The 24,976-nt window shown below is 40.8% G+C and overlaps 1 protein-coding gene across 1 annotated transcript; it reads right to left on the bottom strand.

Annotated features, from left to right (window-relative positions):
* Positions 1 to 838: 838 nt before the first annotated feature.
* Positions 839 to 24,942, bottom strand: LOC103465828 (calcium-independent phospholipase A2-gamma-like). The gene is made up of 10 exons (XM_008411004.2): positions 24,767 to 24,942; positions 23,297 to 24,563; positions 22,585 to 22,734; positions 20,273 to 20,424; positions 20,024 to 20,118; positions 18,975 to 19,146; positions 17,588 to 17,645; positions 17,286 to 17,480; positions 6,863 to 7,058; positions 839 to 3,039 (listed from the first exon to the last, which is right to left on the bottom strand). Exons 2-10 carry the CDS (start codon positions 24,494 to 24,496, stop codon positions 2,771 to 2,773), a joined length of 2,487 nt encoding a protein of 828 aa, XP_008409226.1. The 5' UTR covers positions 24,497 to 24,563; positions 24,767 to 24,942; the 3' UTR covers positions 839 to 2,770.
* Positions 24,943 to 24,976: the final 34 nt, after the last annotated feature.

Raw genomic sequence — 24,976 nt, 5'->3', positions numbered from 1 at the left:
GTTGTGTCTGATTGAGCAGCATATTTTTTTTTTCAGATTACAGCAGGTCCACAGGGAGAAAACAGGATTATATGATTATATGAATCATACTGTCATGACAGCAAAATAGCATAAAAAAAAAAAAAAGTAAAAAATATTTTTTTAAATAAAAGTTATATTGTTGCTTAAGGTGCCTCTTATTTGGGAATCCTAGAAATGTAATGTACCTTTAAACTCAGTTGAAGCAAAAAATAAAAAATAAAACGAGCAAACATCATTTTCTCTCTCTCCTCTTTTCACTGTTGCCAAATTTCAGACAAAATGTTTGCGGACGTTCCCTCCTGTGAGAGTTGTTGGAGCAGTTTCTTGCTTTTCTTTTCTGAGGCCATCCTTGTGTTTCCATGCATGTAAAGCAGTTGGTGGAGAGCAGAGTTTATGCTGGGGGGGGAACGCGATCCATCACTGGGCCGGGCTGTTATCCAGTTGCCTGAGCAAAGCCTTGCAGTCAACGTGCCTCACCTTTCTCCATCTCATGACAGGTAGCTCAGGGATGAGCAGTGAAATTACATTCCCCTGACAAACACACCCGTGCCTCTACAACACACATTTGAGTTAAGGCAGGGAAAAAAAAAAGAAACTATTTGGACCAGGATGCAACTGGGGTGGCGTTTGGACAAATCAGAACAAGTGCTTTGAATCTTGAATCTAAAGGGCGATGGTGTATCACTCCAACCATGAGCATACATTTTGATCTTAATACGTACATTTCTCCTGAGACGATCCACGAGCTCAGGATGAAACTGCAGCTTTGCTCAGATCATAATCGGCTTATCTTCAAATAATTAGAGGAGGCGGGATGCATTATGGTTCAGCGGTGGGTTTTAATTATATTCTCAAACAGTATTTACACTGGACCAACACGAGATGGACGGTAAAATTAAAACAATTAGGACGATATCAGTAGCCGTCTTACTTCAGGGTCCCTCAGGGAGCGACTCCATTGGTTACACAGTGCATGACCTGGTTGGGTCTAGAAATGGACGACTGCTGCTTATACAGCGGCAAACAGAGGAGACCCATTTTTCCACTGTGGCAAATCGATAACAGCAGAACAAAAAGAAATCTGTTTTAATACAATCCTTCATATACAAGCCGCATCATTTTAGAAAACATTACAGTACGGGAGAGAAGAAACTGCGATGAGATGAGAAGCGAGAGAGGCATCAAAGCAAAAAGGGCAAGCTGAAGACAGCACAACATGTAAGCAGAACCAAACAGTCAATAGAAAAGTGTTTGAAACTACTTTAAATACTCTAAAGTTAAAACAACACAACAATATGACAGACATGCTTTGGATCTCTGTTAAATAACACATCTGTGATTTATATTCTCTCTATAGCATCTTATTTATATTAGAAACACATTTGTAATACTTGTAATGGCTGAGGCTGACCCTCATCTACCATTTGTGTTACACACACAATTTACCCATAGCTGGGAAATGTCACCTGCAGCATAGGACCTCAACTATCCTTCACAAAAATGAGAGATAGTTGCAGTTATAACGAAACGAGCCGTTCCTTGACTCATAACACTCTTCGGTGTTGAAGTTGTTACAGAGGGAAGAATGAAGTCAGATGTAGCACAAAAGGTGTTCAAAAGGAAAGGAAAGTTTCTGAGGAGGCTGCTACGACGGTTGATGTTGGTAAGTGGTGCTCAACGAACGGAGCTGCTCGGCTTTATCCCCTTGAGTCTGTTATGGAACAGGGCGCATTTGGAAATGATAGCAGCCTTTTGGAAACTTTAAAGTAACCATATAAATTTTTTTAGGAAGTAGACACAGAGAGTGCCAGTTTACTAATGGTTACCACAGTAGTCGCTAATAAATTACGCTAACCAACGTTTGACAAGCTTGTGTACTTTAAAGAAACATCTGCTGATGAAATATCAATATTTAATAGCTGCTCATTGCTGGAAACCTAAAAAAAATACTTTAAACGGTGGTAATTAAGCTACTGTAAGAGAAATTGGAATTAGCTAAAAATCAGTATTGGCAGGTAACATTAAAAAAGAAAGCTAATAATTAAAAAGTGCTCACGTGAAATATTACAACTCCTAAAATTATACGACGTTGTAAATATTTTTTTATTTTTTTCAGCCGCTTCATTCAACTGCAATATGAGACTGTGCTGAAGTAGCTTAATTATTCTTTTGCAAATAAGCAACAAGGGATATTAGTGTAATTTAGAAATAACACCCAACASRCATAAAACTATCAAGCTTTGTAATTTCTACGCTTTAAATATATTCAAGTTTTTATTTTAATTGAAGCCAACTCTCCAGTGGCCTTGGCTTCATATCACTTTCACTAATTTAAGGAGGGAAGTCAACAGGCGCAGCGCCTCTAAATCTTATTGACAGCGTTGCTCTGATTCATATTTGAGGATTTCCTCAAACTTCACAATTGTTAATTTAAAAACCACGCTTAATGAGTGATACACACGTAGTAACCAGATAATTGCTCCCTGCCAAAGTTGTTGGCAGTAAATGAAAATTGCTTATGTGGGACGTGCTAGAGCTGTTGGCACATCAACAGTAGAAATATCTGTCAAAGTATTGGTGAGTAGAGAAGGCGTTTGGCATTTTATATGCATCTCACACCGTTTTTCTTTTTTACAGCTACTGGTAAAAAAAAGACTAACTATGCTACAGTAACCACAGTAACATGACATAAAGTTAAACGTAGATTGTGTGGAGGATTTGGGCTGGGAAAAGTCACTTCCTTTTGTTTCTACAGCTTTGACGACAGGCCGTTGTACATGTCAGCCCTGAGCCTGGCCCACTCGGTCGCCCTCTGGACGGAGCTTTTCTCTCGGGTGAGGAGGCGAGCGACCTTCCTCAGCTTCTCCTCGTTCCTCTCCAGGTAACGGAGGCCCTCGGCCTGCAGCAGGTTGAGCTTCTCAAGCCGGCTTTCGTCCATGGGGACTTCTTCGTTCACGAAGGGGTTGAAGCGGAAGTAGGTGTCGGGAGGGAGGAAGGCGTCCAGCATGGCATGAACCTCTGGGGGGGGGGGGGGGTGGAAGCACACAGAGTGAGGCCTCGCAAGTTAACAGGCTAGTAAGCACACACTAATTAACCTAGTAATAGCTTTGGTATGTGCACACATTCAACAGCTGTGTTTGGTGCAAAAAGTGCAAGCGAAGCCAAAATCTGCCTGTCAGGACTGTGACAGAATTAGATGTGTCACTGAGTGAGCACTTGGAGCTGAAAGCCTGAGGTAGGTCCAAGAGAAAATGCTCAACTTATCTGCCATAGCCGTCTCCGTCTGCACTGCATGACTGGTTTTAAAATCAACAGCTTTTCAGTTCAAGCAAACAAGCAGTGGAGGAAAAAAAAAACTGTGTAAACACACCTAATGGATCCAGAAAGATTTGTGTTCGTATTTCTGCATGTGTTTCCACCCCAAATGTCAGGAAGCCATTATCCAACCCGCTGCTCTCCTCCGAGGCTTTGCAAAAGTCTTGCTGTTTATTGGGAGGACATGTGTAAAGTTCTCTTGACTTTATTTTAGTTGTCAAAACCAATCGAAGAGTCTTAAAAAGTCTAACCCTGAAAAAATAATATTAGCAAACACTTCAGTTTGCAAGGGTTTGTCTATTAATAGTCAAAGTACATTAGTATGAACTTTAGGGATAGGGTTAGGGTAAGTACCTTACACTGACAGCTTGGAACATGTCAACAAGAACAATCATTAAAATGTTCAAATCGATACCGTTATATTATATATATATTATTATTATATATATTATTAGTGCTGCTCAAGTCGGGTTCACACTGTTCGATTATCGACGCCCTAAAACAGAATCTTTAATCATGAATGGAGCTGCGATTGTGAGGTTGAGTTGGTGGTCTGCAGATCCTAAGCATCAGCAGACTCTCCTAAAGCTCCTGCAAAATTAAAGATGACCTAATACAAATCATTTCAGGAAGGCAGGAAGGAAAGAATGAACAAAGGAAGACACAAGGATGAATGAAAAGGGAAGAACAAGAAAGGAAAGGGGACAATGGAAAGTAAAGAAAGGAAAGGCACAAGGAAGGGAGAAACTGACTCAAGCAAGATAGAGTGACACAAGAGAGGAATGGCGGTAGGACACAAAGATGGGAAGAAAACAAAGACAAATGGGGGAAAGAAATGAGGGCACAAGGACGGGTATTGGTAACAGACAGGATTGGGCTTGTGCAGTCCACAAAGCTGGCCTTTATGGGAAGTGTCTAGGAGAATACCATCATTGAAATGAGTCAGAAGAAATCTTGTGTGCAGTTTACCACAAGCCGCGTAGGTGACACAACAGAGGTGTGAAAAAAACGTGCTCTGACCAGTCGAGACCAAAGCTGACATTTTATCAGACAGTGCTGTGTGAAACAGTACAGAGCAACCAGGGTTTCCCATCAGCAGAAAAAGTTAAAAGGAAGGCACTGTGGCATATTATTTAGTACATAAACACGCATCACTCGCTCCTAAAAGAATACATTTTCATCCGCAGTCACGGAGCGGGACCTTTAAGAAAGAACACGGACTATAAACGATGGCACATTTTGAACAAAAGCATCGGTCTCAAAATACAAAGAGTATCCATAAACATTACAACTGGCTCCAAGCCAGGATTCCTTATGCAGAGCTGAGGACACTCCGAGCATCCTAATGTGCTCACAAACAGCCCACCTTCACTTCCCAGTACCACAACAAAGAATTTGTAAAGGGTTAAGAGTGACCGGTGGTCTCAGGAGAAATCTGACCCAAGGTCAGCTTTCTAAGACATGTTTAACATTCAGAGCGCTGCCACACTGCTCTCAGGACTGTGCTGTCCATTAAGTTAGTCTGCACCATAACAGGCTGTAATCACGCCATGTTTAGTTTTATCTGACCTGAACTAAGCAGGGGCCTTGAAGACAAACCTTAAAAAAAAGAGACGAATAAATAAAAATCTGTGACAGATTATATATTTTATAATTTATTGGCTGGTCTCAGGAAAAAAAAAGAGCCAGCTGACAAGATGAGTTTGTAATTTCTTATAGAGGGAAAAAAAAAAGTGCAATGAAGCAACTGGGTCGCACACTGCACCACAGCATCAACAGGGACGGGGTGAGCCAAATTTAGGCATGGCAGAAGTGCCCATGTCGAGAGGTGATAAGGACATTAAGAGGCTGCAGCCTCACAGGGCCGCAGCGGGATCCATCTTGGACAAAGATAAACTGCAGTCCTTTTTCAGCACTGAACTCAGAAACCAAAATTTGTAGGGGGAAGAGAGTTTTGTGCATATGTCCTAATGGTCTTCTATCTTTAACTTTAGACATTGCACACATAACGTAGTGCGCTAAAAGCTTTCAATGTTTTCACTTTTTGTCCTGATACAACCTCAAACTTAAGTGTATTTTTCCGAAGTTTTATGGGCTATCCCAAAAAAAAAAAAGATTAAAAAAAAAATACATATATATATATACACATGGGCTATGTCCCAGTCAAACAGGATTAACATTCACTCAAAAATGTAAAATAAATTTGTTTTAACAAGAATAATAAATCGGAGCAGATGGAAGAAATGTAACAAACATAAATCGATTCAAGCAAGTGCCATATATATTTAATCTATGAAAAATCTGGGAAAAACCTGACAAAAAAAACACGACAATGGCAGCAATGTCTCAACACAGAGATGTTTTGCTTTCTCCAAGAAGCATTTGTTTTTTCATGTTGTGGTGTGGAATCACACATTGGAAGTGCACATCTGCTTTGCCTTCCTTACAGAAAACAGTTGCTCTCAGAGGCATATCACGCTGCCAAACATGTCGAGTTTTTGAGCAGGTTGAATGTGGAGATGGGGTATCGTCTCATGCGTTAAGGGTTAAAGCCACGTGGAACGCTCAGTCTCGCTATACCTTGTTGCACTGCGGTTCTATAAACAGTTTCAGATTGTGTGTTAAAGTCAGCAGTGCTCTGCAAACTCAGTAAACTCATCAGCAAAATGTGCACTTGGGAACCTCGCAAGGCTGACTTGGTTTGTCACGATTTGACAATGCGGGAAAGGTGCAGCTTGAGCTGTGAGCAATTGTTGTGGTGAATAACGGGATATGTAGTGTGATTGGTGTAAACGCCACAAAGCTACTGGTGAGCCATTAATAATCTATCTATGAAATTGTATCGTGGGCCAGATGCTTCTTAGAACCCTTTAGCTTGACATGCCCGCAACAGGACTGAGCAGAGAAGGGCGTAACTGGAAAGTGGAAGGGAAAATATACAGTGTTCAAAATTAATTTTCAACTCACCTCCCCCAAGTCAATACATAAAGTAAAACAGTAGTGTGGCAACAGGTTCCCTTTAAAGCTCTAAAGAGCCTTTATAATCTTTAATATTTTGGTTTTGTTATATTCTTTTGGAAATAGACAGAATTGAAGAGGTCTCATTGTAATATTCATTAGTCTTCAAATAAAATTTTGCAATACAAAAAAAGAAAAGAACAACAAATAATTTCTCTTATTCTAGAGCTCGTAATGTCCGGACAATAAAGCTACAGTACATTCACATTTTGGTAACACTTTAGTTAAAGGGGTGTGAATGAGACTGACATGACACTGTCATACACATGACATAACACCTGTCGTGAACATGAAGAAGTCTTTATGAATGTCTATGACAGCTGTCATGAAATGTCATTCGGTAAATAATGTAAATAACATTAATAAAGACTTCTTTATGTTCATGACAGGTGTTATGTCATGTTTTTGACAGTGTCATGTCAGTCTTATGCACACCCCTTAAAATAAAGTGTTACTCAAATTTTTGTCCAACTTAAGATCTGTTTTTCTGACATTTTGTGTCACCTACCCTCGGTATCTGTGGCACTGCTGATGACGTTGGCGAGTTTCGTTTTGAGGCTCGTATAAGTGGCACTGGTCTTGCCAGTGGTTTCGATGCGTCCTGTGCCGAGCGACACGACACACTCCAGCGGCGTGTCGGGCCACAAACACTTACACTCATGGATCGCGAGCGCTGTTGGGTTGTTAATCAGCAGACCTCCGTCCTGAGCAAAAACACAAGAGGTCCTGTGTTTGAGACCGGATATCACATGGCGATCAGAAGTAAAACCCACTTAATCTAAAAGCAGATTCTTGAAGTCAAGAGACTTGTTTTTTATTTAGTCACTTTAAAAAAAATAAAAAAATAAGCATCACTGTACAGCTGAGGAGTTGCTTGCAAATCTACAAAAAACAGAGCTAAACTGTTGAGTTTTTTTTTTTTTTTTCATCCCTTCTCCTCTCCACATTTTCATCTCAGCTAGCTTTGATACCAAGCAGGCGCCCGGGAGAGCTTTTGCTTTGGATCCATACTGTACCCAAGGCACTGGGGGGAGTCACTGTAGAGGCTGTGGGGATTGTTGAATAGGCATGAGGCTGATGGGGCCACAGGGCTGCAAGCTGGCAGCGGGATCAAACACACCAGGGCCAGTCCTCATTAAAGAGGCCCGGCGGGGGGTAGCGGGGAGCCGCAGGGGCCCCCTAGTGTCTGGGGACACAGCAAAGGGAAGAAAGCTTGCTCATGTGACTGGGTATACGTGGATGTTTGATTCGAAAGAGCATTCTTGCTTTGAGTCGATGTGTATAATTATGTGGGTGTGTCAACATAGGTCGTTTAAAGGTCTAACAAAAACACACATAAACATCTGCAGAAAATCTGAGAGAGTATAGAAAGTAGAAAAACATATTTGAATTGCCTGAAAAGACACTTGTATTAGTACAAATATCAGGAAAACAGCACAGATGGCATGGATGACATTAAGAGTGGACACAGTATCAAATAAACATGCAACAGCATAGCAGATGGGGGATGGTCAGCATGTCCCAGACACAAGGGTCTTGGATTACTTGCTACTGTTTGCATGTTAACATTTTCATGATTACAGATAATGCATCATAACGATGTCTGCTTTGATTTACCATGGACTTATAGTGTACATTCAATACCCTGCATTAAGCCAATCAATATGAAAAATGAAAATACTTTTAGAGCTCACTCTGCTCTTACTTCCACTCCTTGTAAAGACTTATTTAAATACAATATATTAGTATCAGTGTAGTATAAATGTTGCAGAGATTTGGCCTTTAAGTTTATATTGATGGAGCATCTGTTTCTATTTTACTGCATTGTAATATTACACTGAGCCAACATTTAAAAAAAAATCTAATCTCTTAATAGGAAATGATACGCAAAACTTCCAGTTTCCCTTGGGTCTAGACGTGGGCCACAGGGGCCAATTTTTACACCTTATGATGGGAAAGACAAAAGAGAATGCCAATAAAGCAAATTAGGTGCTCATCTTCAGAAGCTGGGAAAGTGACTAGGCTCAAGTAAATTCTGCCGCCATGCACGCTGAGGAGGAAAATTAGTGATATGTGCCTGCAGCACATTTGTTAGTGCGAGATTACGCTGATTATGCCATAAAAATTCATTTATTTTTAAAGACCTAACATATTTACCAGCGATGCAAATAAATACAGAGGACAATGGGACCTGTATGTACTTCAGTCCCTATGCGAGTCAAAATGTGCTTCTTTTTTCTTCAAATGTAACCTATGAATTGTATTTTGCTTAGTTTCATGATATTCTGGTCTTTGTACAAAGAAAAACTTTCAAAAATACACTAAAGGATGAGTATGTTTCTTTTTCTGAATTTAAATTACATCCAACATCTTAGAAGTTGATGGAATCATTCCTTTCAAAATGTACTGCGTGAGTCATTTCTGAGTAAACCTACACATTAGCCAACACTTCTAAAGCAAACCAGTGTGACAGCGAATTGGTCTAACAGGCCGATAGAGAAAAGTCCCACAAAGAGGGCTTAACTCTGCCACAAAGCACAGCAGAACTGCTGAGGTGGACATTTGTCCAAAGCACATCATTATGCAGCAGCGGCAGCTCGCCTGGCAAAGAAAGACAGAAAGAAATTGGAGGAAAGGGGGAAAACGCTTGGATTGGAAATGCTCCTGATGGAGACTAAAGCGTGACTTACTGCAGCGGGCACCAGGCAAGCCCAGCTGGAAACAAAACAACTAAGCAGTTTTCTTATCGCTAACTCGCGCTGTGTGAGGCTCCATTTTCTGAACTCTGTGTCAATTAAGGCAGCAGCTCGGGTCCAGTTATGGCCTCTCCGTGCTGATGGCCGGAGGGCAGCTTCAGAGGAACAGTGGCTCGTTTCACACCATGTGCCAAGGCAAGCAACATTACGGCATTCATGGTCGAATGTTGCCTCCATTGCAAGAAGTAACAAGTCAGCTTTACGGATACCAAACCACCGTGGAAGGTGCAGAAAAATCTGTTCGCTGGATTTTCTGCACTGAATTTAGAAACAATGCGTTTTATAACAGCGATCCACAGATGAGCCGTGCGTGCAAATTTCTCAAACTCCAGCTGCCTGTGAAAGTGGCAACGTGACGCGAGGCAGAGGTTGCTTCCATCTATAAGGATTTGCGGGACCAAAGCTGCTCAAACTGCAATTTGCCATGTGTCACAAGATAGAAGTCCTGGGAGGGTCAACCCCGTCAGACGATGCTCTCTGATGGATGTGTTGCCCCTTTGAGGTTCAATTTCTATCAAATTGAGAGAAATTCCAACTTTGAAATGCAGCTTCCTGAAACACCCAGTGCTTTGTTTTGATTGCATATCTCGCTTTTTGTAGGAAGCTGGTAGTTATTGCTCAAGAGGATCAAAGCAAGCCTGGGATTATCCTGTGGCCTTCTAAATCAAGGGGGGAGGGCATTTATCGTATAAGGCATCATTTATCATTTTAAATGTCTAATCATGATAAAAACTTTGATTCATCGTTGTCACAATAATTAATGTTTTAAAAACCCCAAAACGGTCTGTATGGTTGGGAATGTTAGTTTTACTATTTTTTCCACTGTTTGTTCAATGGACGCATCAATAAATATCAAAACTAAAACTGAACATACATTTGTTTTTGTCTCTAATGGAAGGTCTACACCTAAGACAAAAGTGCTGTAATGTTTCATTTATCAATAATTACAGCAGGTATAAGACTTCAAAATGGACACGACTGCTATGGCATTTAGAGGAAGACAAATAGACAAAGGCAATATTTATAGTCGTTATGCTCCAACAAGCTGTTGACAAACAAAAAGTTTGGTTCATCTTCCGCATGTCAATGTAAACTCCACCAAGTCGTCTTCTAAAGCGCCTAGGGGATTCTGACTTGTAAAAGGTGCTATACAAATAAAGTTTACTAACTTACTAAACCATCATTTGCCAGTGTGATTTTTTTTTCTAATGTCATTATTTCTTTTCAGAGAAGCTAATGGCTGTTGACTGTTGAAATAAGGTTTTAAGATAATTCATAAAACCTAGAAATTTGCATTTTATGACCTTTTCTTGCTGTGACTGTGTGAAAGCTGCAGTTCCCTACAATCTAATAAAGAGACAAAGTCTCTGTGGGAACACAAACACCAGCAAGGCATTAATCGACTAGTTAAATCATTCACAGATAGTCAGTTTGTGAAAATAATGTTTCATTTTGAGCTCTATGCCTTTTGGAGATCAGTTCATCATCAACTCAGTTAAATCTGAAGCCCTGCCCCGCCAAGATGTCCACGAGCAACGCCTGAACATCTGCATGATGTCGCATGCGCTCCTGTTAAAAATCTATCAGTTCTCATTAATTTTGGGCAGCTTATCTTCATTGTGCATTTAAGCTGCCTCAGAGTTGAAGGCCTGAGCTGAATGAGAAAGAGGTGCTATCTTCACGATCAGAAAAAGTAATTTCATGCCCTGAGTATGTCAGCTCACATTAACTGAGACAGAAAACTTTATCCTCTCCGCTCAGCTTCTATTTCTCAATATCTTGCTCACTCTAAAGTGTGGGTAAACTCCTGTCTTAGCAGCCAAAAGAGAAAGATGAAGACACCTTTTGTTTAAGCCTTAATGAAGTGAAACTACATTGTGAGTCTGGTGTGGCACAGCTCCACTCAAGTGACTGTGGTCATTATACGTCCTCCTCTGGGCTTCTTTGACAGGGACAGGACAGGGCAATGAGCTCTGCCATGATTTACAATGAAGCTCCACAAATGAGAGTCCTTTTTCATAGTTAATTAGGGGATTATTAGAGAAGCATTACATAAGCCTTGGACATCCACTGATATCTTTCACAACCTGACTGCTGTACACAAAAGGCTTCTTTTTCATTTGGTAGTAGATAATTAAGTGTTCAAAATAGTCTCTATTGTACTTTATTGTGCAAGAAATAATCAATGTCATTACATGTGGCGTAGTAATAAAATTGTTGTTTTAATGTGAGCTGACCCTTTACTTTTGACTGTTTTATTTCCAATGACACTCTACTTACCCTCAGATTTCAGGAAAATTTAACAAGATGACAAAATGACCACCCCAGTCTGGTCTGTAGCTGAGTAAAGCAGTGCTGTCCAGATAAGACACAGCTGAGCTGAAGAAGCAACCTGAGTGGGTTCTCTGGCACGCTGGTGGAGGTCTCTGGTGTTTTATAAACTTCTCCTGTTGCTCAAACTCGTTATTAAAATTACTGTTGGGCCATAAAACTAATAAGCAGCAAGATCCATGGCTCAAGTCATGGCTGCAGGTCTTTTTAAATGGACTTTACATGTTCTCCCTTGTGGGTACTCACACTCCCAAAACATGCATGTTGGGTAATTGGCTTCTTAAAATTGACCCTAGGGTGTGTGTGTTCATGTTGCCCTGTCACAGATGAACAACCCATCAAGGAAGTGCTCCACCTCTCACCCAATGCCCGCTGAAGAGGAAAATATGTCTTGAGCCAAATTCAAGCTTTGTAAAAATAATCTGAAATATTCAGAACATACATCAGAAACTATTTTTCACGGTTCGTCCCACAGGTGGAAATAAAACAGCTAACATTAGCCTGCTACCTTTCGCCAAAGGACAATTGAGCAAATGATCTCAATGCTTCACCATAGCCCAGAAAAAGTTTGAAGCAGTGACCTTCTAAGATTGTTCAGAACTACGGACTCGGGGTATTAACGACACTTAGACGAGAACAAAGTCGTGACAATCACTACGAACAAAATGTTGCATTCTCCAATAGAGAAGAGTGATTGAGAGTCCAACAAATACAGCTTTAAATGAATTATAACTGCAAGTAGCAGAGGAATGTCGAATAAGGTAAGAGAAGCAGGCTTCGCCGTTTTACCTGTGAATAAGGTCAGCCGTCAATGTTAGTTCGAAATGTGCTGAGGTCCATAAGCATTTCTGTCAGAGATGCTGGTTTTGTGAATTTTATTGTCTGAGGTATTTCTTCTTCTTTTTCGCTCAACTGAAGTGTCTTTGGCTCTACATTATTAGAATGTGATTGTTGGCTGTTGTGTTATTTCGGTGCAAGGAGGAGAAGGAACCTTGTTACGTTAATAATCCATTTGTAATCGCATCATAGCCCTCTGAGTGGTAACTGAATCATAGGGTTTCTTAAGATTCCCAATCCTGGTGTATTTGTATGTAATCAGAAAGAAAAAAAACTGAGACTTTAGGAAATTCCCCTCGTCAAGTGGAATCCAACCCACAATGAAAGACTCCATTGTGAAAAGCAAAGATGAGAGCAGAATCTGTAAGAGTATCATTCCAATGTGGTGGACAGGTCAAGTGAGAGGTCTTCATGCCATATTATGTAATTACACCGACCGGTTCTCCATTTGGCCTTTAGCTCCACAGGCGCCAAAGGTCATGGTAAGGTTCAAATCATCCTCTCAAGCCCTAAACAGAGGAGGAATCCATGTGTAGATGTTTCAACTTTGCCTCAGGGAGACACAGTAAGTGAGACAGGCTCTTTCCTAGACATTCTCTGAATTCACAAACACCTTCTGATTAAACGATTAATCAGATTTGCCGGCTGTGCTCATTCAGCTCGAACTGAAAATCTGTGGAGTGATTCAGATTGATTTGGCTCAGTTGCTCCTTTATGTCCTCACTCCATAACAGCATGGAGCTCATGTAATGATTGCCTACTTTACAATATAAATTTAATTCCATGCTCTTCTCATATTGAGCACAGATTTGGATCTTAATAAAACTTCAAACTGAAGATTTAAAGCTGTGGACTATCCTGGAGAATTACATCTGGAGGCACAGCTGTAAAAAAAAAAAAAATCTGTCTCCTCATTGCTTGATGTACTGTCAGAGTAGAAGATTTGGGAAGATTTGCAAGAGCTATTAAACAGCAGAGTGTCTGCATAATCAGCCAACCAGTCTAATCCACAAACATGTGTCTGAACACGAGCAAAAACATCCGCATGCATTTACATCCGCTCTTCTCATTGTAGCCAGATTTGTAGAGTACAACTAGCAGTTACATAATTGACCCGAGGCGTAGACGTCTCCTTGTCCAGCCTGTCAGTTTATGTGTACAGTCACGTCTTGGTAGATTTCAGTTTACGCCACACTTTTGAACCGCCGCGCTCCAGGAGACGTTAAAAGTTCACAATATTGTTTCAGAATCAAACTAATTCCCCACCAATTTACCCATAACCTCTCAGTTTGGTCTTCACGATGCTGTTTAACCACTGATGTGCTCCAGCAAACCTCAGAGATCATTAGAAAAGAGGTGGATTTGTACTGAGATCAAATCACACACCGGTGAGCATTATTTACCAAACAAGCTTTCTGAAGGCAATCGTTTGCACTCAATTTTAATTGAAGGTATTTGAATACATACAGTATGCGTGGCACACCTTTTAGATTATTAGTTGAAATTATTAAAGCCCATGTTTCCATCTTTACATTTTCGTTTATATGTTCTCGTTTAGCTTTTCTGTACTGTGCATATTGTAGTCTTATTAAACGCGCCACAGAAGCCCGACCCGACCATCAAACAAATCATTTCAGTCCGACTCGGTCCAAATTTTGGGTCAGACTTGGGCCGTAAATCTATCTAACGCTACATTGACCTAACAAATAAAATCCTAATGAAAAACAATTAAGCTTGTAGTTGAAATGCGACGGGATTTAAGGGCTGGAAATATTTTTTGCAATGCACTGTACATTCACCCCATGTATCCCAAAGGTTCAACAGTAATTAACATAATCCAAAAGCACTCTGTGTGAAATTTAATCAGATGAAGGTCTGCTTGATAGCATTAAAACCTCCTATAGCTTTTTCTGTAAGTCCATTTTTTTTTTCCTTTGGGCACAAACTTGTTTAAGCTCTGTCCTCAAAGCCAAGCTTTTAAAGATTATTACAGAGGGACAGCTAAGACATAACAGCTTCCAGAAGGATCCTGTGTTACTGTTCCTGAATTTTACATCCCTGCTCTCCTCACTGTGGGGCTGAATGTGTAATTTATTAACAAAAGATTCACACTGAAAGGCGAGAGAGAGAGACAGAGAAAGAGAGAGAGAGAGACAGAGAGAGAGAGACAGAGAGAGAGAGAAAACAGCTCCAAAAAGGTTGCGATTTCTTCAGCTGGCCTTTTAGAAAAGTTGATTATGTAACACTCTCTTCTTTCAGCAGCCAGATTTAATGTCTTCTTGAGCTAATGTTTAAAATTTGCTCTTCATTAGTGGAAAAAAATGAGAGCAGCGATCTGACCTAGTCCATTTACAGCTGTGTAAAGTCTTTCTGCAGAGCATGGTGGCCTGCTGGGGCTCTCATCAGGTCGCTCTGGGGGGTGTCAGTGGTCACTTGTTTAATGCCTTTTTTTTTTTTCTTTTGCCAAATGCTGGCAAAGATGGGCACAAAACAATCTTCCCCCATTCCTTTCCGTCGCCTCAACAGATACCATGGTAACTAGGCGGAACAACTGGGTCCTTCCATTCCACGCATGCCGTAGCGTCCTTTGTGAAGAGCCTGAGGTCTTGTACTTCTGTGTTATTTAGGGCTGCGATAACTGAAAGACTTGATGTGAAACATAGTCCTCCTCCTTCCTTTCATCACCTCGTTTTCATCACTCTTTTCCGTCCTTATCCCTACAGAAAGCATCCCTTCTGAGGAAACGGCATCAGAGGGCGAGGCTTTGATAATGCCACAGCTGCTCTGCTTCAAAAGTCTCGCCCCAAGTTACAATTTCTCCATCGTCACTGATCGGAAACTACAGCTGAGGCTCCATCTGATTTACATATGAGCCTGCAGGCTCGCAGAAACGCCAACAAACCGTCGACTCGCTTCAGACGCAAGGCAAGAGATTTCCGACGGTTGGCCGTCTGCGCACGGCATACCGACTCCGGCGCTCGCCCGCACAACGGGGTGATTGTTTGGGGCTTGAATTAGAAGAAAAAGTCTGTGGGTGGTAATGGGAAAGACTGAGATGACTGTCTCTCTAGGGAATCCTGACATCATACTGAAAGCATGTTGTGTTCGTCAATGGCTTCAAGTAGCCAGTAAATAAAGTCATCCGACTGGATGGCATTTAAAGCTGGACGGACATGAATATGGATACTAAACTGTGGAAACCATTGATATAACTACAAATGTGTTTTACTCTGAGAATGTTATTCACTGACTAGCATTAAATCTAAAATTTAAAGAGGTGGTTTATAGTTTCAAAGCTATGTGCTGTTAAGAGAAAATGACATAACTATCTTACCTGCAGTAACTCTTCTCTCTTAGCTTCTTTGCTTTAATGAACAAACATTGTTTTCAGATGGGGTCCAAGAGAAATCCCTAACTACTCATCAAAAACAATAACAGCATTAATGAGAAAGCTATTTTACAAATCTCTAAGCCTCTGTTGCTTCTACTTCAGATTAAAGCTGAAATAAAACAGTGTATGCTTCAATTACAAACCCACACACAGAGAATGTGAATCGGAACTTTCAAATATTTTCTTATGATTTATTGGACTAAAGTCTGAGTGACAACCAATGAACTAATTTTACGTGTCGGATATGTTGCACGTGGTCTGAACTACTGACGCCGCCTCAACCTCACTAAGTGTGAGGTTTCTTGGCATCTGTAAACGAACAGAGTTTGTAAAAGTGATTCCACAATTAGACAGTCTCTTCGTTCCGACAAAGCAAATGCAGCAGGCAAATTGCTGGTGTGTGTGAGCAGGGGGACGTAGCGGTCGGGATAAATTATGCAGCTCAAAGTAGAGGAAAACCTGGAAGATGGAATGCTGGGGAAATCTCCTGCTATAGGTGGGTTTTCATCAACGAGTCTCTTTCATTCTCTCACCCCTGCATTTGCCAATTCACATATACGGAGAAACCCAGCTTCCAATTAGAAGTGTCGAAGCTCGCTGAAGCTCGTTATGGCCTTTGATGCAACGATTACATCTATATTGTGAATGACAGTCGGATGAGGAGCTGAAAACAGTGATTTTTGCCTCTGTGTGCTTTTTATCTGTAATTGCAACAACTTATGAGTACAATTTTGAACACATTAAGGCAGTAGCTTTACTGGTCCTTTCTGGTGTTTTTTTTTTTTTTTAACAAACATCATCCCCATGTTCTGCCTGAGCTCAGAGTGAAGGAGGAGCACATATTGATCAGTAAAATGCTGAAGTAGAAAGGTGCTTCGTTAGGTTTCTGTTGGCTAATGCATCCCACTTTGCTGCAGATGATGGATTTAAGTGTTCCTCACAACGACTCTGCTGCCTCACTCTCCAGTAAAAATGTAGCTGACTGGAAATAAACACTGTAAGGAAAAAAAAAACAAAAAAAAAACAGAGTTCCTGCTTCCCTCTTACTGTGCAGAGGATTTTTCTCATTAGGCTGCTTAAAATCCTTCCATTTCTTCATCCTCAGCCGTGAATGCTCAAAGCATTTTAATTCGGCAGCCCGACAATGAATTCTGTAGTGTGTAGCAGAGGACTGCTGCGTTGTCGCACAGATGAAGAATACTGTATACAGGATGAATTTGAAATGAACGATTGCTAAAATTGAACCTTCACAGGAACAAGAAGTCAAAGAAACCAAGAAAAGGTCAGCCAACAGAGGATGTGGTGCACAGCGAGGAAAGAGACATCTCTGCCTTAATGCATGCACATTTTTTAACAGCTTCTGTAATTATTTGCTTTGCATAAAAAGCAGCACGAGTGGTTTTTCAGGACGAAATATGTTGTTTCTAATTACGAGCAGCTAAAACTGTCTGGGACCACTAAACATATGCACGCCGAGTGAATGTAGAGCCAATTAAATGTGAAATCATCTCAAATGTGCAGGTAGTAAAGAACCGAATGTCTATAATCGTAGATTTCTTGTAAGGAACACGACAGATTAATACCTGGTATTTGCTCTGCTAGCTAATGTATCTGACCTGGTGGAGATCATTTCCCAGTTTGAACTCCTGGAAGTACCCGGGGGCTGCTGACGTGGCACGGATGGCCTGCCACAGCTGGTACTGGCAGCCCCCTAGGTAGTGGGAGCGCACCCCGGGCAGCAGGTTGTAGTTCCTGAAGACATGCGCCTTCAGAGGAAGCCCCTGGTTCACAATGGTGCTCACAGCTGCCACCTGTAGGTTCAGAAAACAACAACAGAGGTGGTTCTTTGAGGGTGAAGCTAATAAAAAAAAGAAGGCAGGACTAACAGGAGAGAAGAATAAAAAGATCTAAAGCTCACCTTGGGGCAATCAGGATTTCTTGACGTCTCCACTAAGATATGGGAGCCCACTTTCTCCCTACAGGGGGATAACAGCATGTCAATTTTCTTCAGATTCAGCTTATATTATAGATTTTGTCTGGGGGGGGTTTTCCCCACACTGAAATGTAAATAGGAAATCTAGTTTTCAAATGACTGTTTCATATTACTTCATATACTAAAGGAAAAGAGGTGTTCAAACCAAACCATGTGGAGAAGTGATTGCCTCCCTTGTCAAATCTAAAAACTATAGAATTTAGAAATCCCTCATGTTATGTGACAACAGGAAGAAGACTAAAAATATATATTTCAAAAAGTAACAAAAAAAAAAAAAAGGTCCCAAAGCCAGAAAATTTTAGGCTTCTAGAGCTGTGGTTCCATATATTGGCCAATATATTGTTCCTATTAATTCAAGTCTGGGTTTTTTGTTGTCTTTTAAACTATTCATAACTTTCTCATTGCTACTCTTGATAGTTAAAGTATTCTGCACATAGATGAAACAACGGTGGAACATCTGGGGGAAAAAACAAACAGCATTTTCGAAAACGAAGATCAACCATGATGATGGTAGCATGATGGTCTGGAGCTCTTTTGCCGATTCCACAACTGATGGAACCATAAACTCACAAACAACTCCTAAAGGAAAATGTCTGGTCATGAGTTCAATCAGCCTGAGATGAAGCAGGACAACCCAAAACAAGTTCCCTCCAAGAGTGGGGCAAAATCCCTCTGCATTAATGTCCAACTAACTGAGATTAACACTTGTTAATCTCAGCTAATCTAACAGTTGTTTGTGTAAAGTGTGACATAACCAGACACGGGATAAGGGGAAAAATAATGTTCTACCTAGGCTCATCTCACTTTGGATACCCCCCACCAATCAAGGTTGCATTATAGAAGAGTTTAAAATGCATGACATAGCGTTCTTGCACTTTTCCTTTGAAAATAGTCTTAGTACGCAGTCTGAAAATGCTTAACAAAATTGTAGGAGTCAAAAAAGAACTTTAAAAGGACTTTAGAAAGACGGGGGAACTTTTGATCAATTTTGACTTCTTGAATTAAAAAAATACAAGGTTATTGGTGCCTCTAGCCCTTTGTACAGCACTGCATGTTAAAAGAATTATAATATATACTTTTTACTGGATTATAGACCCACATTTACAGTGACTGATTTAGGAATCATCTCACCATATTTTTATTTTATTTTATGGCCAATCAATAATAACACAGCTCTTCAGTGTCAATGACTTGCGAAGATTTAAAAAAAAGAAGAAAAAAAAAAAGAAAAAAAGAATGGTTTGCCGTGTCATTTTAACTCTAAATAACTAACAATATTTACTCAACGATGAACGACAGCAGTGAAACTGACTTGAGGATGTTCTCCCACGCCTCGCTGTCATAGAAAGCGTGGCTCCAGCCCATTTTCACGGTGCCTAAAATCACGTTCTGCTTGAAAACGTCTGAGCCCAGCCTCCGGTACAGATCATCGCACTCTTTCACAGGGATTTGGATCACGCCCAGCATGAACCCTATGACAGCTCCTGAGGTAAAAACACATAAAACCATTAAAAAAAAAAAAAAAGAGGACTAGACTGAAATATGATGCTGGATTGGTATATAATAATTAAAAAAAGCTTCCGTGTTTAATCCTAAATAAAGAACAACAACCAAGCTAAATGTTCACTTACACAGTTAAAATTGCACAATGTAACTGTGAGAGAAGAGATTTAGATCTACAAGAATAATGTGGGCAATCAAACTGGGCAGATGTGGTTTAAATGAGCATAGTCTATCTGGCACACAGACCGCATTATTATTTGTCAACATGCATTAAATCTTCAAGTACAATAACTCCTCCAACTGTTGGAGATTAAGGCTGAGAGAACCTTAAAAACACTGCTCAGCTTATAAAACGCTTGTGTTCAATCTGCTGCGTTATGTAGAAGGAGTCTGAAAAAGGCCCACAGCGCCCTCTTGTGGCATTTTCAGTTACTAAAGCGCAGTAAAACTATCTCAATAGTAGATCAATTTAAAAACGGTTAAACATTTTACAATTTTAATCTTTCCAGCAATTTTTAATAACATTCTGGAGATTTGCTCACAGAATATAAGCCTGTCAAATAATCTGCGTGAAATACAATTCATCAAACGGGATAACACTGATGCTGGCCTAACATCCAGCTGTGTGGCGAAGAGTCATGTCACTGCTTTATGTAATGTTTGAACACGTTTAAACATCGAGGTCATTGCTGTCGGGGAAACTGAGGTCTAAACAAAAGTCGAGCCACAAAATGGGTCACTTAGCGATCTGCGCTGCCAGTTCAGCTAGTACCCTTCTTATTGTCGCACTCTGCTTTCATAATCCACCAACATGCTTTCAGTCTGAATGCGGTGAAATGGGGAAAAAGGACAACATACCTGTGCTGACACCACAAATATAGTCAAACAGTTCATGGATGGGTTTGCCGGTCAGGGCTTCCAGCTTCTGTAAGGTCTGAAGGGCAAGAACTCCCCTGAAGGAATAAATGTCAGACACACAGGAGCAGAAGGTCTATTCAAACAGAAAGCACTGACTGGACAGTTGAATATTTAGTGATTTGGGACACTATTTGATGCATGACACATATTCAGCAGCAAGGAGAAGGAGAAAAAGAGCTAAATCTGTACCGTAAACCTCCTCCGTCTATGGACAAGATTCGTATCCCACGGCCTTTTACAGGCTTATGATAGCCAACCAAGGCGAGAGCTTCTCTGACTGCAGCCCTTAAGCCCGGGTCGTTGGCCTGCTCTAAACGCAGCAGACAAGGAATGACCTTCTCCTGGCAAACATGAAAGGGGAGAAGAAGAGAGAGCAAAAAAATGTTGTTCATCAACTATGGTGTTATATGAACAGAAATGGTTGGACAAGTTATACAAAGTCAAACATAGAAGAAGGAACAGGACAGCCACATCATGATAGCCCCAGATCTTTGTGGTGCCATCACGTAAATATAGACTAAAATGTTGACGCCTTGTTAAATCTACTCCAGGAAGAATTAAGTCACTTCAAAAGGCCAAACAAATACACTTCCAATGAGTACCCAGTATGGCAGGCCGTTTTAACAAAAAAAAAAAATCAGCTTCATATCTCAAATGATGTAACCAGATTTATCATTTGAAATATCATACATCTCTAATTACAGTTCAAGAAAGTGCGGTGAAGCCAATTTTATGTTAATACAACCTGACGTACACCCAAAGATTCCATTTAAATTACAATGACTAGGCCTGTCACGATAACAAATTTTGCTGAGCGATTAATTGTCTAAAAAATTATTGCGATAAACGATAATATTGTTTCAAGACTGATTTAATGGAAATGACTAATAATGCATGCGATTTCCTGCCATAGATAGATATACTTTATTTTCAAAATAACACGTAACACTGGAACTAATAAACTAAATAAACAAAACAACCAAAAACAAAACTAAAATGGATTCTCAGTTAACATTCTCTATTAACAAAAAACGTACTTGAATAAAAACTAAACAACATAAAGCCAAAGAGGAAATAAATACTGCATTGAAACAAAAGAGTGCAGATTATGAAGTCTGTATACTACATTGTCCTTCAGTAATCACTAGATTTAAATAGAAAAGATGGGCACATCCGACTACCTAATGCAATAGTTCACACTGCATGTTTTTTTGCCCCTATTTTCCCCTTATGATAATCTTAGATTGTTGGCCGATCTAAGATTGTCGCTGGTGGTTTCGTAGATCGTTGTGGCTCCAATCTAGATAAGGGTTTTTCCCCGACTGGGAGCTTAACGCTGAAAGTGACAGGTAGCCAATCAGAAAGCGRGGATTCTCCTCCGTGCTTTCTGAGGGGAAATTATGGAGGGGAATCCAAAACAGCTGACACATCGCAACACGAAGTCCAGCAGACATTAGAGATGATATGTGGAAACAACATTAATGTTTATAGAAATGACCAGGGGAGGAGTTGGAGCCAAATTGCTAACGCAGTTGATAAACCCGGCAACTTTTCAGCTGTTCTTCGTTAACGTGACTTAAATAGGTTATAATGCTTTTCATTCAGTCAGGACTTTACGCTGACTCTAGCCACATGCATCACAGGTAGATTCTAKTAAAGCATTGATTAATGCCTGATTTTAAAATTAGTTAACTGGACTTGTAGCCATTATTTTGTGCCCATGTGGCTGGACATCACATGGCCATTATACATAACATTATACCTAGGATTTCTGTGTGTGATTTAATGTGTGTCTCAGGTTTTGAAAATGGGCCGACAATCGGCTGACAACTCGTGTAGTGTGCGCTGGACATTACACAAAGGAAATGAGGAAGGGAGGGTCAGTGGAGAGCACCGGAGCTGAGCCTTTTTTCATTCAGTGTCATCAACAGAAAAAAAAAAAGACAGGAAGAGACGATAAAGCCGATAATTAAAATGAGGTCGATAGGTTTAATTTATCGTGCAATTAATTGATTTATTGTTTATCGACAGGCCTAACAATGACATATCACAACATCCATAGACCATTTCTCATGTTCTCCCAATGACAACCTGAACTAACAACTGATAACATTAATGATTATTGTATGCATATAAAATAACAGCAAACTTGTTTTGACACATTGCAGTTCAGCAAAAAGTGAAATGAATCTAAACAAGTGGAACTCTTCACATAGCAGCAAAAGTAATCAATACAATTTTAGATCAGTTGGGCATTTCTTATTATCTTTCAAGACAAAATAGAGTAAATCTGTGTTTAATAAGAAAAAGCTATGGTGAATGTTATAATATTCATTTACACTTTAATCACAAAAAGATGAACAGATGAATGTCACATTACACTGTGAGTTCAGTCACTAAGCCTAAAAGCAAATCAGACTAATCTGTGCTAGACAAACATTTGTGAAAGCATCGACAGGCTCCAACAAGGAAGAAAAGAAGACGGACTGTTGTTCCCTCACCTTGACTGCTACACCCCGGGTCTCTGGAAACTCCAGCAGGTGGTAACTTAAGTCCTCCACCCTGCTGATGTAGACCCTGACGTCTGATGCTCTGTGGAGAGCCTGGACCAGAGCCCGGGTGCGGTTGTCCACACTCACCCTGGCTATGATCTGAGAGGGGAAAAAAAACAAACAAAAAAAAAACAGTTCGATTTTGTGGTGTGTTATATAGATATCACAACACATTAATTAAAATTGTGGCCTGTAATAAAATAACTTTCTTTTGTATTGTTTACCAATAAATTTGTTTTTTGTTTTCAGTAGAAAATATTTAAATTAATATATGAAGAAGTTCATGTATTCATAGCTTATTAGCTTCACTTTGCTATAACTAGCCGTTTGGTGTTTTCACATCTACAGCATGTGTACAGAATGTCTGGGAGGAGTTATTTTTGAAAACATATTCTCAGAACTGAGAGACGATGTAAGCACACCACCAGCTGGCTTACAGAGTGATGGGAGGGTATGGGGGGGTGGAGACACTGTGTAAACAGCAATAATATACTCACAACCATCATGCATGGACATCGTATTCTACTTAACTATAGATAAATATCTAACCTAACACATACACAGCATCTCATCCTTGACTCCAAACACACAAAAGTTTAACATAAGAACCCTGCTCAAGTAACAGTGCAGTACATAAAATACATGGTTGTTGTTGATCTACCTTCTCCCGTTGGAGCAGAAGTTTCTTAGCTTTCTCCTCTGCAGCACTCTGCTCTCTGCTAATCGGGCTTTCAGTCGGTTTCACCATCACAGCCTCAGGTTTCTTCTCCTCCATCGCGGTGCTTTTAGACTCTCCCACTCTGAATTTAGGGACAAGAGGCGCAATGTAGTTCCCAACAAATGCCTGCACAGTGGGAGCAGAATAGGACAAGTACTGTCCCAAACTCTTCTTGGAGGACGGCGGGGTGATGGGAGCGGCGCGGCCGGCTTTATCGGACACAGGTACGAGGTCGGAGTGTTGCTGAGGCTGATAGGGAGGTGGGTTGTTGTCGATATTGTCGCCTTTCTCGTTCTGAGTCTTTGCTGCGCTGCCAAAGTAAGAGTTGATGTGATGAGACAAGTAGCTGTAGGTCTCATCTAGGTTGGCTGAAAATGCACTGGGATGGAAAAGTCCTGGAGTTTCTTTGGAAGTAGTGATTTTGTACCCATTGTTACTCTGAGGTGCAGGAAGCTCCTCCTCTTCCTGCTGTTTTTTAGTAGCTTTGACGGTGGGAGCAGCTCGTCTCAGCTTTTTATTACTAACGTCACGCATAGTGACGATCGCAGGGGTGACAGTCACCTGAGCAGAACCAGCGGGAGTAGTGGAAGCAGTGGTCCTCCCATCAAATGCAGCTGCAGAAGTAGAGAGGCCAGTGTGTGCAGAAGAACTGGGTGTAGTGGATACAGTGGGAGAAGGAGTGGCGGTGATTGTTTTTTCCTCAAGTTTTGCTGTAGATTCAACACTGGCCAAGAGCTGTTTCTGTTCCTTTGGTTTGAGGCGAGAGATTTTGGACAGAAGCTGTGTATGCGTCCCACTTACAGCCTTGGAAACTGTGTCCAAAGTACTCCTGACCCGCGACATGTGCTGGCTCAGACCCGCAGACCACCTGGAAGCTGAAGTATTCAAACACAGGGAGCTGGTGTGGAGTCCAAGTCGCTGCCTAATCTGGCTGGCTTTAAAGATCCATGCCTTCCTGCCTCTAGTCTTCAGATGATGGAAGTGCCTCAGGTTGAGGTAGCCAACAGGTTGTTGCACATGGATCCTACAGGAGGAGGTACCAAACAAGAGCAGTAAAGCCGCTGACCTGCGAGAATGAGTCTGACACATAGAAGATGCTCTGTCTATTTTCACCCAGATATTTGGGGCCAATCTATGATTCATATTGTGTCAGAGGAAGAAGACAGACACCTTCCGATGAAATACTAGATCTACACGTACTGTCATTAACCTGCAAATGGACAACAAAGAAGCACAGATAGGGGGGGGGGAAAAAGCAGAAAACGAAAACAGAAATGAGGCAATAATGACGAAATGGTAAGGTAGTGAAACTAGTGTTTGAGAATTTGTCGCTTTTATCGGGAGAAAAAAAAGCTATAAAAGATACTAGCTTAGCACAACTTGCTTCATAAAGGCCATTCGAGACACTCATACCTGTCTTCTTATGCTGTCGTCTCAATGAGGTAAAACATCCCATAATTATTTCATTGTGTCGCCCTCGTTTGTTTAGCTTTAACACTAAAACATAACCACCGTCCGACTACATTAGACGTTATTTAACCGGACAATTTCCAGAATGACGACAGGGTGACCGTCGAAAGAACAACAACGTTCACGTGACGCTCTATCTGCTTCTCTATTGGC

This window comes from Poecilia reticulata, linkage group LG6 (genome assembly GCF_000633615.1).
Source record: "Poecilia reticulata strain Guanapo linkage group LG6, Guppy_female_1.0+MT, whole genome shotgun sequence".
Classification (NCBI taxonomy): domain Eukaryota; kingdom Metazoa; phylum Chordata; class Actinopteri; order Cyprinodontiformes; family Poeciliidae; genus Poecilia; species Poecilia reticulata.
The sequence above is the reverse complement of the archived record's forward strand: the minus strand, read 5'-3'. Positions and strand labels throughout refer to the sequence as shown.